Below are 16,869 nucleotides of genomic sequence, written 5' to 3'. Positions count from 1 at the left end.
GATAAAAAAAAAAAAAAATATATATATATATATATATATATATATATATATATATATATATATATATATATATATATATATATATATATATATATATATATATATATATATATATATATATATATATTACCTACTGGCAGTTGCCAGTAGGTAGTTATAGTTAGGACCACGTTTCCATAGGAAAACCTCAACATTCTATTTTGAATAACTTTGGCGCCGGTCGATGAATCCTCGTGAATTTCTCAAAATAGGTGTGGCGCTACGCTCCGCTCCTACCCTGAAAGTCTCGGGGGGATCCGTAAAGCGGGGGCTGAGATAAAAGGGGGGTCCCAAAACGCGTTTTTCCCATGCATTTTTCCATAGGACCTTTAGAACGAGCTACAGCCCGAACGGCTGAACAGAATTACTCAAAATTTGGCAGAGAGGTAGTCCCTATGTCAAGGAAGTGCCTTTTGTAGGTTTGGTGTAAATCTGTTCAGTAGATTCTGAGAAAATAGCCTTTAAATCAATATATATATCTGAGCCCGCTTACGGTACGCTTACCGTACGCTTACGGTAAGCGTACGGTGGCGTGCGCGAGCGCGATTCTGATTGGCTCTTAGATCTTAGTAAACATTCGAATCGGCCGAAACCAGGAAGCGGCGGCTGCCATTTTCTGTATTTCACTCTGAAAAAAAAGAGTGAAAACAAGGAAAGGGGGCAATGAGGAGAGTTACAGACCCCCTAACATTTGTAAGGGGGTCAAAGAAGGACAGAAAAGTACAAAAAAAACATTAATTGATTTAAAAAAAAATCACGGGGTACGCGTACGGTAAGCTTACGGTAAGCGTACGGTAAAAAAAATAAAAATAAATAAATGAAAAGCAGATTTAAGAGTTTAGAAATTAGGGAGCTCTAAAAAGAGCTGTTGTGTTTATGAAGTCATTTTTTTAGTGGTACCTACAAGTAAGTACCGATGCAGAGTCTAAGGTTCAAGAGGAAGACTCTGTTCCCTTCATCATTGAAGTGCACACCATCTCCTCTATAAATGTCTTGCATGTCATAACGCAAGTTGTTGTGGTAAATGGCACCCATACCATAGTCACGGAGGAAAGCAGAAACAGATTTGTTGACGTGCTTTCTTGCTTTGTCAATCTGCGGACAGAAATGATTGGACCAGTTCCATTTTTGCCTTTGGCATATGTTGGAAAACACAAAGGCAGTTTTAGGGAAAAGTGTAAACAGTTGTGCAAAGGTGTCCTTCATAAGCATTTCCAGACCTACCCCAGTCAAAGTGCCTAGGTCATTGCCACCACAGTGCACTATTATGAGGTCAGGGTGTTGGATTTGAATGAAGGATTTCACCAATGGCATCAATTGGTGCCACTTTAACCCTCTCTGACCAATCCATTTAATGTCTACATTTGGCAAAGCAAGGTCTCTCACCATACCTGTTTTCTCTGCAAACTTTTCACTCCAGAAGACATAGCTGTGCCCTACAATCCACACTGTGAACATCTTCAAAGGAGAACTGGATGCACTCAGGAGGTGTCTTTCAGTAGAATGGCAATATGAAAAGAAAGACAGTTTGGAAATGGAGGCATACATATTTTTTTCAAAACAAAAAGAACTGATTGGCTGTTTCATACCATTCTAGAATAAAAACTAGGCTGTATGTGTCAATTGATAGAAGCATGTTTTGTATTGGTACAGAAAAATGTGTAACCAAAGAACAGTACTATGGATTTGCTGTTAGGTTTGAAAAGTCAAGCACTCTTGCTCTGTGGAATTGAAACATTGTTTGGCAAACTTCTGACCTAACTGCACACAGCAGTGTTCCATGAGCTGTTGCTATGGTAGCAGGCAGAAGTCAAGTTGGGGGAAGGGTACTAGGCAGAAGTCAAGAAGGGGGAAGGGTACTTTTGGGAAAGGGTTGGTTTTCAACCAATAGAAATGTGTGATTACATTTGAAAAAAAGGGGGAAGCACTGTGTCAGTCTGTAAAAGTGATTTTCACTTGCCCCGAAAAAAAAAGAGCAGTAAGTGTGCTTTCAAATTGGCAAAGAAATTTCGTTTTGGGACTAATGTGAAAACATGACTCTGTGTGCAGAGAGGAATTATAGGCAGAGATTTATTGCATATTGCTCTGGTGATTTCACAGTTGCATTAGATGGAAAGGGGGAGCGAATTTTTGGGGGAAGAAGCAGACTCTTAGCACACACCCATGTGCTTGCCATGTATAATCATGCACAGTATTTACAAGCGAGTGGGGTTTTCAGGTTTCAGTCTGTAATGCAAATACATTCAGCATCACTAAGGCTGGTTGCCCTTGCTGTAGTGTAGCAGTCTGGACATGGGCTTTTTACAAAATCTGAAAAGTGGTTTCATAATGTGACAGTAGTCTCTCAAGGACCTTGTAATGTGATAAATGATTTTTAGTGTTTTTTAAAAAAAATAAAAATAAAAGTACGCGCACCGTACGCGTACGGTAAAAAAAAATAAAAAAAAGTTTTTAAAAATATATGTAAAAAAAAGATGAAAGATAAGGTTGGCTCTTAAAAGAACCGTTGTGTTCATGCAGGGACAGAGGAAAGGAAGCATGGGAAAATTATTCAAAGCGACAAATGTGCTGATCTATTTTGTTGTTCACTAGGGAAACACTGGTTTCCCTATGGCAAATTAGATCTTTACAAAATGTGCATCGAATATCAACCTTCCGAAATCGAGGGTTCATTTCCAGAGGGCCAGCAAAAGGAGATTCTCCCCCCACAGATGAAGGGCTCACCTGACCTGCAGAGGAAGGAGTCAGCCCTGCAGATGATGGTCCAGGCTGAGCTGCTGTGGATGTACTGGCTCGTCTTTCTGAAGAGTTACCTCCAAAAAGATGACCATGTGTCCTTCCGTGTACATCCAGGAGGTGTCTCTTCATGGTGTGATTCCCAAAGGAATACTTCCTGTCAGGATTACCTCTAGAAAGTACACGCTTACACAGCCTGCAAGTAACTAAGGGTGCATTCACCTTTTGCTGGCCTTCAGGAAAAGTAAAATAATCCCAAACATAAGAGGGCTTTTGTTTCCTCGCTCTCTGCCTCAAGACAGTGCTGCTGGTGCTAGCCTCACTCTCAGAAGGGCTCTGCTGTTCTGCCATCGTATCCCAAAGACAAACCAGCTCCTTCTCCCAAGGGATCACAAGCAGAAATGAGGCGAATGGGTGTGGTGTAGGAGAGTTCTAGAACTGAAAGTAGTTTCAACCAATCAAAAGTTGTGTTTCATGATCACATGACCTACCGTACGCTTACGGTACGCTTACGGTACGCTTACGGCAAAAAGTACGCATGCGCGTAAAAAAGACACGCGCTTGCGCGCATGCGCATAACAGTCACTACCCGACACTTCCGCGTAACGTGCGCGTGTGGCGTAAGCGCGCACGCGTCCCACACGCAGTACGTGCGGCTGCGCAAAGTGCGTAACTAAGCAGCGTAGATAGATTACGGACGTTGCGTAAACCGTACGCTTACCGTGAGCTTACGGTACGCGTACTAAAAATTTTTTATTTTTTAAAAAAAAGTACTGCAAATAAATTTTACATGTTTATTTTAAAAAATATATTAAAAAAACATATTAAAGAATTTTAAAAATGTAATCATAGTCTTTATAAAAGGTAAGATAATTAAATTAAAAATATGTTAGAAAAAATAGAAGAATAAAAAAAAAATTAGCATTTAAAAAACCTTGCAAATTCACTGAAAAAACCATGGGTTTCACACACGTTATAGTTAGGAATTAGCATTTAAAAAACCTTAGAAATTCAGTGAAAAAACTATAGGTTTCACACATGTTATAGTTAGCTGGACATTTTACTCGTAAAAAACCAATGAAATTGCCCCGTTATAGTTAGTTCAGCTAACTATAACTCGTGCGCCCGCAATGCACTGCTGATGACGTCACATATTACATCACTCATGACATGGTCAGTGACATCACTCATGACATCACTGATGACATCTCAAATGACATCACTGATGACATCACTGATGACATCATCCAGTGAATGTGTGTTTTTCTGAAAATTAAATATGTTTTATACATGTATATCTCAAGGTCGATGGAAGAATAAATGGGTATATAAGTGTCTAAATGGATGATTTGTTTTTGAAAAATTGATTGTGTAACTGACTGATTAAGTGTATCATAGTGAATACATGGCTTAGTGAGTAATGTTTAAATATGTAAATATCTGTATCAGTCTCTCACTTTGTGTATAAGTGGCTGCATGGGTTGGTGAGTAGCTACATGGGTGTCTATATAGGTTATTAGTTGGTTTTTTGAGTATCAGTCTGAGTGTCTGCATGGTTCGGTGGGGGGTATTACGTAGTGCATAGGTGCATGAATGAGTGACTCACTGTTAGTATGTGTTGAAGACAGCATGTGTGCAGGACTGTATGGGTGGATGAGTGTGTGTATGGGTGTGTTAGTGAGTGAATGACTGTCTCAATAGTGTCTTTATGAGTAACTACATATGTTTAAAACTAGTATATGTGACTATTGGTTTATATATGTGAGTATATGTGAGAGTGAGAGATTGAAAGAGTTCCTGTATGAATAAGTATGTATTTCTATAAGTGATTGTTTAAAAGACTAAGTATGTGTAAGTTTCTGTAGAAGTAAGTGTGGTGGTGTGTGTATAACTGTATATGCAAGTAAATGGATGTTTGATTCTTTATCAGCATGAGTGACTATGTGTGTGAGTAGCTCTATGGATGAGTGGCATTGTGTAACAGGATGTATAGGTGTATGAGTACATATGATAAGTGAGTACATGTATGAGTGACTGTATTGGACTGTTGGTGAATGAGTGGATGTGTATGTGGATCTTAGAATTACTGAAGAGGCTGTTGTAACTGGTATTGGTATGTCCATTTTTGTGAAAATTCCAGTCTGTATTTTTGAAAGTTTGTATCAAAGATTATTAGGGGAAGAGGAGGTCTGCCAATCTATCACAAGGATGATGTCATCAGTGATGTCATCAGTGATGTCATTTGAGATGTCATCAGTGATGTCATGAGTGATGTCACTGACCATGTCATGAGTGATGTAATATGTGACGTCATCAGCAGTGCATTGCGGGCGCGCGAGTTATAGTTAGCTGAACTAACTATAACGGGGCAATTTCATTGGTTTTTTACGAGTAAAATGTCCAGCTAACTATAACATGTGTGAAACCTATGGTTTTTTCACTGAATATATATATATATATATATATATATATATATTCACTGAAAAAACCATAGGTTTCACACATGTTATAGTTAGCTGGACATTTTACTGATAAAAAACCAATGAAATTCCCCCGTTATAGTTACTGTAGGCAACTATAACTCACGCGACCGTAATCCTCTGCTGATGCTAATACTGTATTTAGACACTTATTTGCCCATGTCTTCTTCCATTAAATTTTAGCTATACATATATTACAAATATTTTTTTTTCATAAAGACACATATGTCATCAGCAGAGGATTACGGTCGCGTGAGTTATAGTTGCCTACAGTAACTATAACGGGGGAATTTCATTGGTTTTTTATCAGTAAAATGTCCAGCTAACTATAACATGTGTGAAACCTATGGTTTTTTCAGTGAATTTGCAAGGTTTTTTAAATGCTAATTCCTAACTATAACGTGTGTGAAACCTATGGTTTTTTCAGTGAATTTGTACGGTTTTTTAAATGCTAAGTTACTTTACGCCATTTGTGGCGTGCGCGCCCACTTAACGCAGTTCGTTCCGTGCGCGCACGGTGCGCTTCGCGCACCGCGTGCCCACGTTACGCTAGATGGGCCATGAACGCACGATGCGCTTCGCGCACCGTGCGCACATGGAGGACATATGATGAGCATCGTTGTGACAGGTAAAATATATGTTTTGTTTTGCTGTAATAAGACATGCACAAATGGTGCCCTTCTGGCACCATTTGCACACGGGGTGGGGAGAATGTGGATTTTTTTTTTTTATTATTATTATTTATTACCGTACGCGTACGGTAAGCGTAATCGGTGAAATTTTCGAAAAAATTAAAATGGCCTTTTTTCACTTGGGGGATCGTTGGGGACTCCCTCGACATGGCTAGGTGCTTGGGAGCTGTCTAAACAGCCCCTTTACATGTTTTTGCACTTTGTTTTTCAACCCCCTGTCAGAGTGCGAGAGAGAAAATGGCGGCCGCCGCTTCCTGGTTTCGACCAATTCGAATGTTTACTAAGATCTAACGGCCAATCAGAATCGCGCTCTCGCACGTCACCGTACGCGTACGGTAAGCGCACCGTATGCGCACCGTGAGCTGGCTCAGATATATATATTGATTTAAAGGCTATTTTCTCAGAATCTACTGAACAGATTTACACCAAACCTACAAAAGGCACTTCCTTGACATGAGGACTACCTCTCTGCCTAATTTCATTAAATTCTGTTCAGCCGTTCGGGCTGTAGCTCTGTCTAAAGGTCCTATGGAAAAATGCATGGGAAAAACGCGTTTTGGGACCCCCCTTTTATCTCAGCCCCCGCTTGACGAATCCCCCCGACACTTTCAGGGTAGGAGCGGAGCTCAACGCCCCACCTATTTTGAAAAGTTCGCGAGGATTCGTCGACTGGCGCCAAAGTTATTCAAAATAGAATGTTGCGGATTTCCTATGGAAACAGGGTCCTAACTATAACTATCTACTGGCGACCGCCAGTAGATAATATATATATATATATATATATATATATATATATATATATATATATATATATATATATATATCCAACTCTCTCAGAAGGGAGAAAATAGGGTCGCACTACGCAAAAATTGAATAATGTCCTTTTATTTCAATTTAGCCCATAGGTAATTGCAACAAATCCAAAGAAAATCAACGCGTTTCGGTCTTGCCTCAAGACCTTGATCACGATATATATATGTTAATCTCCCAGAATGCAGGGTGCAGTGACAGCCGAGCCTGTGTGCCCTAAATGTCCTGTAACACCCCAATTAGGGAACTATTTTATTGTCCGAAAATAGCTAGGGAACAATTTTCCTTCCTGTTTTTCGTCACATGATGCTTATGTTCCACCGCTGCTGAAATCTTCCATCTTTGTGGTGCCCCGGAGTCACCATTTGTGAGGCACATCTCTGCTGGTTAAGGCAGCTGCCCTGGAGGCATTTACTGAGCACAAACACAATAAATTAAACTTAATTCAGGAGATGGGTGTGTTGAGGGGCCTCTTTATGGACGGGGTGGCACATTGACAATGTGGTGAATAAGTAGTGGTACCTATGGTATTGGACGTGAACCCCAGGAAGGGTCAAATATAGTTCACATGGTCTCACCCATCTGGGGCAGAACGTTGTTTTTTTAATGTCCCTCATATAAAGAGAGTGGGATCATAAAGGGACGCAGTCATGGGTGTGACGTCACGAAGAGGATAATCACTGATAGCTTGTGATCTTCGAATATATTTCTATTATTTTATTTTTACAAACTCTTGGCCCAAAGAGTTACTGTAGGCAACTATAACTCACGCGACCGTAATCCTCTGCTGATGCTAATACTGTATTTAGACACTTATTTGCCCATGTCTTCTTCCATTAAATTTTAGCTATACATATATTACAAATATTTTTTTTTCATAAAGACACATATGTCATCAGCAGAGGATTACGGTCGCGTGAGTTATAGTTGCCTACAGTAACTATAACGGGGGAATTTCATTGGTTTTTTATCAGTAAAATGTCCAGCTAACTATAACATGTGTGAAACCTATGGTTTTTTCAGTGAATTTGCAAGGTTTTTTAAATGCTAATTCCTAACTATAACGTGTGTGAAACCTATGGTTTTTTCAGTGAATTTGTACGTTTTTTTAAATGCTAAGTTACTTTACGCCATTTGTGGCGTGCGCGCCCACTTAACGCAGTTCGTTCCGTGCGCGCACCACGTTACGCTAGATGGGCCATGAACGCACGATGCGCTTCGCGCACCGTGCGCACATGGAGGACATATGATGAGCATCGTTGTGACAGGTAAAATATATGTTTTGTTTTGCTGTAATAAGCCATGCTCAAATGGTGCCCTTCTGCCACCATTTGCACACGGGGTGGGGAGAATGTGGATATATAATTTTTTTTATTATTATTTATTACCGTACGCGTATGGTAAGCGTAATCGGTGAAATTTTCGAAAAAATTAAAATGGCCTTTTTTCACTTGGGGGATCGTTGGGGACTCCCTCGACATGGCTAGGTGCTTGGGAGCTGTCTAAACAGCCCCTTTACATGTTTTTGCACTTTGTTTTTCAACCCCCTGTCAGAGTGCGAGAGAGAAAATGGCGGCCGCCGCTTCCTGGTTTCGACCGATTCGAATGTTTACTAAGATCTAACGGCCAATCAGAATCGCGCTCGAGCACGTCACCGTACGCGTACGGTAAGCGCACCGTGAGCGCACCGTAAGCTGGCTCAGATATATATATTGATTTAAAGGCTATTTTCTCAGAATCTACTTAACAGATTTACACCAAACCTACAAAAGGCACTTCCTTGACCTGAGGACTACCTCTCTGCCAAATTTCATTAAATTCTGTTCAGCCGTTCGGGCTGTAGCTCTGTCTAAAGGTCCTATGGAAAAATGCATGGGAAAAACGCGTTTTGGGACCCCCCTTTTATCTCAGCCCCCGCTTGACGAATCCCCCCGAGACGTTCAGGGTAGGAGCGAAGCTCAACGCCCCACCTATTTTGAAAATTTCGCGAGGATTCGTCGACCGGCGCCAAAGTTATTCAAAATAGAATGTTGCGGATTTCCTATGGAAACAGGGTCCTAACTATAACTATCTACTGGCGACCGCCAGTAGATAATATATATATATATATATATATATATATATATATATATATATATATATATATATATATATATATATATATATATATATATATATTATCTACTGGCCGTCGCCAGTAGATAGTTATAGTTAGGACCGAGTTTCCATAGGAAATCTCAAAATTCTATTTTGAATAACTTTGGCGCCGGTTGACGAATCCTCGTGAAATTTTCAAAACTAATGGGGCGCTCCGCTCAGCTCCTACCCTGAAAGTCTCGGGGTGATTCGTCAAGCGGGGGCTGAGAAAAAAGGGGGGTCCCAAAACGCGTTTTCCCTATGCATTTTCTCATAGGACCTTTAGTCGAAGGTACAGCCCGAATGGCTGAACAGAATTAGTTGAAATTTGGCAAAGAGGTAGTCTTCAGGTCAGGCATGTGCCTTTTGCATATATGGTGTCAATCTGTTCAGTAGTTCCTGAGAAAATTGCAGTTAAAAGTACATAAATATCTATAGCCACGCACCGTGCGCGCACGGTGCGCGCACCATAACGTGCGCGAGCGTCATTCTGATTTGTGGTTACATGTCAACATTCGAATCGGTCGAAATCAGGAAGTGTCGGCCGCCATTTTGTGTGTTGTGTGTGTGACAGGGAAAAAGAAAGGTGGAGAACGTGAAAAGGGGGCAGGATAGAGAGTTCCTGACTTCAAAAAATCGCGGGGTGAGCGCACGGTGCGCGCACGGTGCGCGCACGGCAGAAAAAAATCATTAAAAAAAATAGAATTTAAAAAAAAAGGGAAAGTGTTTAGATGTTGGTTGGCTCTAAAATGAGCCGTTGTGTTAATTGAGGAACAGAGGAACAAAAAAAAAAAAATTATGGGGTGGGGCATGTGTGCTGCTGTATCTTGGTCTCTATCAGGTTAATGCTGGTGTCACCATAAGAGAGAACAGCATTGCACATATTGCACCGTATATGAACCCTCTGGAACAGAGGGTGGATATCCAGAGGTTGAGAAGAAGGTGAAGCTGCGGCCGCAGATGAAGTGCTCGGCTGAGCTGCTGGCTGAGCTGCTGGAGGGTTGTCTCTTGCAGCTCGAGTACACTCCCGAGCATAAGCCACAGGATGTACTCCACTAAAGTGCCTTAACATAGAGTAGATACTAAAAGAGTATTTTTTTTTAGGATCTCCTCTTGATAAGACCACTCCACAAATAGTGCAGGTGACTTTAGGAGCATTCACATTCTTCCGGCCCTCTGGAAAAGTAAAATATTTCCAAATAAATGAATCTTTTTGTTTCCTCTGTCTTGGTGGCACGAAGCTCTCCTCCTCACTCCCAGAAGATGAATGCTGCTCTGCCATTTTCAAGTACTGGAGCACTGGAAAAGCTGCTCAGCTCCTTCTCCCAGGGAATCAGAAGAAATAATGAGGGGAGTGGGTGTGGTGTTGGAAGATTCTGGAACTGAAACTACTATGAACCAATGAAAAGTGTTGTTTCGTAATCACATGACTTGTCATTTGAGATGTCATCAGTGATGTCATGAGTGATGTCACTGACCATGTCATGAGTGATGTAATATGTGACGTCATCAGCAGTGGATTGCGGTCGCGCGAGTTATAGTTAGCTGAACTAACTATAACAGGGGAATTTCAATGGTTTTTTACGAGTGAAATCTCCAGCTAACTATAACATGTGTGAAACCTATGGCTTTTTCAGTGAATTTGCAAGGTTTTTTAAATGCTAATTCCTAACTATAACGTGTGTGAAACCTATGGTTTTTTCAGTGAATATATATATATATATATATAGATAGAGAGAGAGAGAGAGAGAGAGAGAGAGAGAGAGATTATGTTTTCCCGTTCTTGCCTTGTGATCGTGTCTGCTTGTTGAATATTATTGTTTTATGTGTCTATCAAGCTGAGAGTGCAGGGACAGTTGTTGACTTTTAAAAGGTGATTATATCTATCTATCTATCTATCTATCTATCTATCTATCTATCTATCTATCTATCTATCTATCTATCTATCTATCTATCTATCTATCTATCTATCTATCTATCTATCTATCTATCTATCTATCTATCTATCTATCTATCTATCTATCTATCTATCTATCTATCTATCTATCTATCTATCTATCTATCTATCTATCAGCTTGCGTACACACAAAGGGGGTTGTAGCCTGACCAGGAGGATCGGGTTTCACAACCACCCACCAGAAGAGAAAAAAGCAAAAGCACTTTCTGACTCTAACCACTAGATGGCAGAATATGCACAGTATGTGAATCCAGAGGAGTCTAGACTGCAAAACTAACTTAAAGGTAAGTAACTAGTTTTGTTGCCGGTGGTGGGCTCCGGCACTTATGTTTTTTAGGCCCTGGACTTATTTGTCATCAGGACACAAAGCCAGAGACAGAAAGGCTGAAACTGGAGAAATAAGACAGATAGGACGGGAAATTCAGTTATAGGGAGAAAATAGGTTAAACATTAACAACTAAAATGGCGATAAAGAACAGAGGAAGTGTAGGCTTGTAGAAGAAAGAAGCAAGTGGTGGAATCAAGACTAGGCAGCCTTGGTATTTAGCAACCCCTGCAATCAGTAGTGCCACCAGTGGGCTCCTAAGAAAAAAACTAGGAGCCTCCTTTACTAATTTCATTATAAATTAAACACTTTTATATATTGACATATGGCTATTTATGCATATAACTTCCCTGCCTGTGTGTCTATACTTGCACATTTGTAAACATTCATGAAGATAACAAAGTGTTTTCTTGTGTTTTTAAGGCTGCTGTTGGAATGTCATCACTTGGGACATCACGTCAATCAAAGTCAGATAAATGGACAGCAAGGGTACGTATTGCATTGCTTCTGTCATCACCAGGCTATGCTTTGGGGATGTGCAACCTAGAAGGCATTGTCCAACACAACAAGGAAACTTCAGCATGCAGAGTTCTCCCAACGTTTAGCAATGGATAGCATGCGGGTGCCTATAAGGAAATCTGTGGGCAGAATCGGCTAAGTGCTATAGGTCTATGCAATTATAAAAGAATGTCTCTGTCCACCAGCCTACAAAGGTTTGTTTCAACTATCCTATATGTCCATTCCAGCCCTGAACTATTTGAGAGGAAGAGTACCCTGTATCACCATTTCCAGCCTCTAAGATCAGCTTTAAGTGGCCTCTTCTTGAAAGTCTGAATAATATAGCACACTCTGAATGATGAATTTGCAGCATATCCGGTTTGTGGATATAGTGAATTCTTCACAATCTTAGAGTGTGTCAATATTCGAGAAATTAAATCCTTGGGCAATTGATGCCTTAACAGCCAAGCCAGTCTATTTCACTAGATTACTTATCAGCACTGGTAAAGTTCTTCCCTTGTAGACCACGCCCCCACCTTAGACCCCACGTGCACCCTAATGCAGACCACAACTTTACTCTTGACCACTACAGACCACAGCTTCGCCCTGAGTAATGGCCCTGGACCTGGTTAACATGGCCACTGGCGCAATCAGAGTCAGTTACCATTGATATCAGTCAAGAAATGGGTGTGATCAGGACAAAAAGGATGACTTTCTCCCAATGATGTAGTCAAGGCAGAATATATGTGGACCCAGGAGAAAGTGTAGCCTAGGGTGGGAGTGTGGTCTAAAGAGGAGTGGTGTCATCAGGGATCAGGGATCAGCGTGGTTATAATGGCACGGAAGAGTATGTTGCTCGATTTTACATCCGTGATTTTATTTAACCCTGTATCGCCCCCGTGCTCTCCATTATATTGCACACACACTCACACGATAGAGCTTCTTGTTTTGCTAGAAAGGCTCTCGCAAGTCCCAACAGAAAATCTTTCCCGTTGTGCTCTGAGTTGAGAGAAACGTGTACTAACGCTGCATACTTCGAGTTATGCAGCTGCCTCGAGCGCGCACAAGGGCGAGGAAGACAATAACCTGAGAGACATTTTTTGTGTTCAGTCCAACTCTGTCAGGTCTGTCTGGTAGTTCAGTGTCCCGCCGTTTAGGGTATTCTGCATGTAAGCGGGATGTGCGTTTCTTTCCAAATTGATTTTCGCCTCGCAGTTGAAATGTGGATGGAAAGAGAAGTGAATTTCCTTTGTTTTCCCCATACATTTGAGTTACGTTTACCTTTTTCCTAAGTAATTTGCTACCACCTCCGCCTTTTCAAAAAGTGAGAATTTCTTGATGTCGAGATTAGGAAAAATCCTGTACATGTCGCTCGTACCTAAAAGATTACAGCTTGACAGTGCCATAATTATTAGGGGCTTCTCTTTCTAAGCGCTGTACTTTTGATGTTGAATATCTTGGTAATGCCTGTGCTGTTGCCAAAACAAACCTGACTTGTAGTAAAAAAAAAAAACAGCTGAGATCGGCCTGTCTTTTCTCTATCAGTAAGGACGCTTAATATTCATGAAAACAATGGTGTACAGACAATAAGAATCAAGAGAAACAACCGCCCAATAGATATGTAAGTGGGCCTAGAGTCTAGGGGGCATATGCATCAACCTAAAAACCAGTCGCAAACGGGCAGATTCTCAGAATCTGCCCCTTTGCGACCGGTATTTTTGCATTTGGGATGCATCATCCCAAATGCAAAAATCGCTATTTAAGGAATCTCAAAATAGCGATTCCTTAAATAGCGATTGCATTTAAGGAATCCCTAATTGAGATTCCTTAAATGCAATGCATTACAGTTTAAAAAATAGCGATTTCGCTATTAGCGGGAGCAAATTACCATGAAGCTAGACTTCATGGTAATTTGCTAAAACTTAGAAAAATGCACTTATTTGCATTCTTCTAAGTTTCATGTTGCGCACACACATGCCCTTAGAGCATGTGTGTATGCAACATGTGTGCAGAGTTCAAATACATGGGTGCAATTGGGTGTCATTTAGACACCCTTACACCCTAGAAATTGCGGGAGCAATTTGCGAGTACCTACTGGTACTCGCACATTGCTCCCGCAACCTCCAATGCATTCCTATGGGCCTGGAGGCCCGTAGGAATGAATGGGAAGCCATTCATTAATTGCGACTCGCAATTTGTGAGTCGCAATTAATGAATGTTAAGGAATCGCTATTTTAATAGCGATTCCTACATGCATAGGCTTTTGCGAGTCCTTAATTGCGATTCCTTAAAATTCACAATTAAGGACTCGCAAAAGCTTTTCTTGATGCATGTGCCTGTAGGTCCCTGGATCAAAACAACACTAAAGTGGAGCTGAAAGGACAGCACAGTAAAATAGAGGCACCAAACAAGGTTTATAGATAGAAAAATATATATTTCTTATTTATTGCGTTTTTTATGAACAACATTTTTTCGGTACTTTTTGTTGCTTTTTGCACATAATACCATTAAATGACAAAAAAAGCGTAAATGTATTGCATGATAACAAATTATTATTCAAGTTCCCACACGTAACTCAACAATGGTGTACAGACCAGTGCTTGACAAGAAGCAATCTTATAATTATCCTTCTTTCCTTGTAATAAGAGAGTTAAAGTGGTTTATACAAAAATGTGATGAACTGTAACAAGTTTGTGCTTATATGAATTGTGATTATGTAATAATTATGAAAGCGTGTCATTTTGTAACTGATAATTTAGTTTTAATACGGATTATTGTGGGAATGTAGAGAAATTGATTGCTTTTGTGATTGAAAAAAGAGAAGAAAATGGCACCAGGCACAGGTATGGAAAAAAGGATCAGTTGTGAGGTGTAGTTAGGCACAGAGGTAATGGGATACAGTAGGGCGGTATGAATCAATCAATGTGTGTAAATAGGGATACATGTAATAGCTGGGATATGCCATAGACCCCCGCTGAAAACCAAATTGCCGACTCTCTCTAGCAGTGATGCAGTATTGTGCCGCAGAGTGGGTGACATCATGCACGAGCTGCCTGTTTAAGTTGGTTTGGTAAAGGACACGTACTGTCTGCAGTGCTTTGCCTGCTGTCTGGCTCTGGTGCCTTGTCATCAGACCTCAGAGTGGTTGACACCTTCCTGCTTTCAAAAATTCGTTTGAAAATGCACCATTTGCCCACTCATTTTTCAAAATTGTTTCGGAGGGAAAATAACCCCCCCTCCCCTCCCCTCCCAAACCCCCTGTTGGTGGTTCAGGCTTGCTCGCTCGCCACAGTGAACTACCACAATTGTTTTATGCCTTACCACTTTCAAATTTCACCAGCCGCCACTGTGCAGCCCGCTGTTCTTTTAGTTGGGACATTTGAGATCCACACCCCCGATTCTCACTGACTCAGCCACGCCCATGGTTATATTTTGGTGAACCCCCACAGGTATTTTCATAAAAAAAAAGATTCTGACCTTGTCTGTGTGGTTGCCCAATGAGAACAAGAAAGTGTTTGAAAATCATTGCAAGACCAGCATTTATCATCTTTACTAAGACTTTACTTAAGACTCCTGCTGAGTTAAAAGTATGCTATTTATTTTTCTATTGTTAGTGTTTTTAGCTGTCTATTGCCACGCGAGTCCGTGCAGTCCAGGGCTGGCACATCGCGGAGGGACAGATTGCCATTCATTTTCGATTACATCTGCAGTGAAAGGGCGCCGGAATTTCCTGCTTTCTCACATCACACTCATTGTACTCTGCTGCCACCATGTGTACACTTTTTATATTGCAGCATTCATGTCAGATGAGTTTTGTCGTTTTCTATCACAATTTTGATACAACGACTTGAAGAAAGCGTGTGCATTCGTGTAAACCCCAACATCAGTCCATACTACTAGTAAACAGATCATTTTGTGAAATATACGGGTGTTCAGTATGAGATGTTGATCGGCGTGGGGAGGGACCGAGTACATCGGTAGATGAGAGTGATGCAAAAGGGTCGAGGGTTTTTACTTGGAAGGATTGAGGGGCAGAAGTTGAGTGGGTTCTTCTGTGTGCAGTGACACCCCTCAGTAAGGATATGATATGTGATTTATGTTCATATGGATCGTTGAGACGTAGTTGGGCCTTTAAGTCACCTTGAAGGAGAAGAGGGCAGGTACCAGTTCTAGTTCCTATGGGAAGCTCTTACAAATCCTCAAAGTGTGACCAGTGAATGTTTTGTCTGAGGATACCAATGTAATTGCTGGATTGGGGTTGCCTAGACTGTAAAGAGATCACCTGTAGTTTCCTGTTCTTATTTCACAAAACCAATAACTAAAAACGTTTTTTACAGAGTTCAACAGGAATGCCATCACCAAGACAACCACAAAAGGAGAACTGGTATGAAATAAGTGTAAGTTGTTTTCCCTCAGGGTTATGTGAACTACATGGACCAAAATTGAGCACCCCTGTAGGAAGATTAACACTGTATGTTTGCATTGGGCACAAAAAGGCAAACATGTTCAGTGGCCCCTGCAAAAAAGCATCCTAACATAGGACAGCTCCAAGCCCTTCTAGCAAAAGGGACACATGTGCAGGCCTTTTCCAATTGGTTGGCACCACCTAGTGCTGTGGCCATAAGGCTTCTGTGTCACCTTGTGTTATGGAAGCTCCAGATAGCACTCCATTCATGTAAGCTCTGCTATTAGAGAACAAATGATAGCATGACTACATATGACATCAGTTTAAGTATACGGGGTGGACAATGGAAGTAAATGCAATCCTTGACTAATAGAAACTTGCTTCAGTTACGTGGGTTAAGTAATGTATGCACCACATAGGGTCAAACTGCAGGAACACTTATTGTGGGTCTTCCTCAATCAGCACCTCCATCTGACTCAAAAAGCTGAAGTAAGGCTGGCTTGTGGCCACAAGAAAAGAGACCCTATCTCTCAATCCTATGTATCACTCACTGGTACCCTACACCATGCAAAGTATTACAGTCTGCATTGCTGCTGCCCAAGACCCCTCCATATCTATAGTCACCAAATATGAGCTAACCTGTCCACTTTGCATCATAGGTCCCCATCTCCTCATGGTCACTGAGGGGAACAACCTTTACAACGCAACTTTTACAACGCACTACCATTACAACGAAACTGTTACAACGCAAGTGAATTTACAACGCATGCCATTACAACGCAAGTCTTTAC

The 16,869-nt window shown here is 41.0% G+C and overlaps 1 protein-coding gene across 1 annotated transcript in view; it reads left to right on the top strand.

Annotated features, from left to right (window-relative positions):
* Window positions 1–16,869, top strand: part of CDH26 (cadherin 26) — a 379,962-nt gene that overhangs the window by 327,944 nt on the left and 35,149 nt on the right. Inside the window, exons 15-16 of the mRNA XM_085619786.1 lie at window positions 11,599–11,664; window positions 16,011–16,070. Of these exons, the coding sequence (XP_085475912.1) occupies window positions 11,599–11,664; window positions 16,011–16,070 (126 nt within the window). The remainder of the gene's footprint in view (window positions 1–11,598; window positions 11,665–16,010; window positions 16,071–16,869) is intronic.

The sequence above is a fragment of the Triturus cristatus genome, chromosome 7, assembly GCF_964204655.1.
Source record: "Triturus cristatus chromosome 7, aTriCri1.1, whole genome shotgun sequence".
NCBI lineage: Eukaryota > Metazoa > Chordata > Amphibia > Caudata > Salamandridae > Triturus > Triturus cristatus.
Note: the sequence above shows the minus strand (reverse complement) of the source record. Positions and strands in the feature narration are given on the sequence as shown.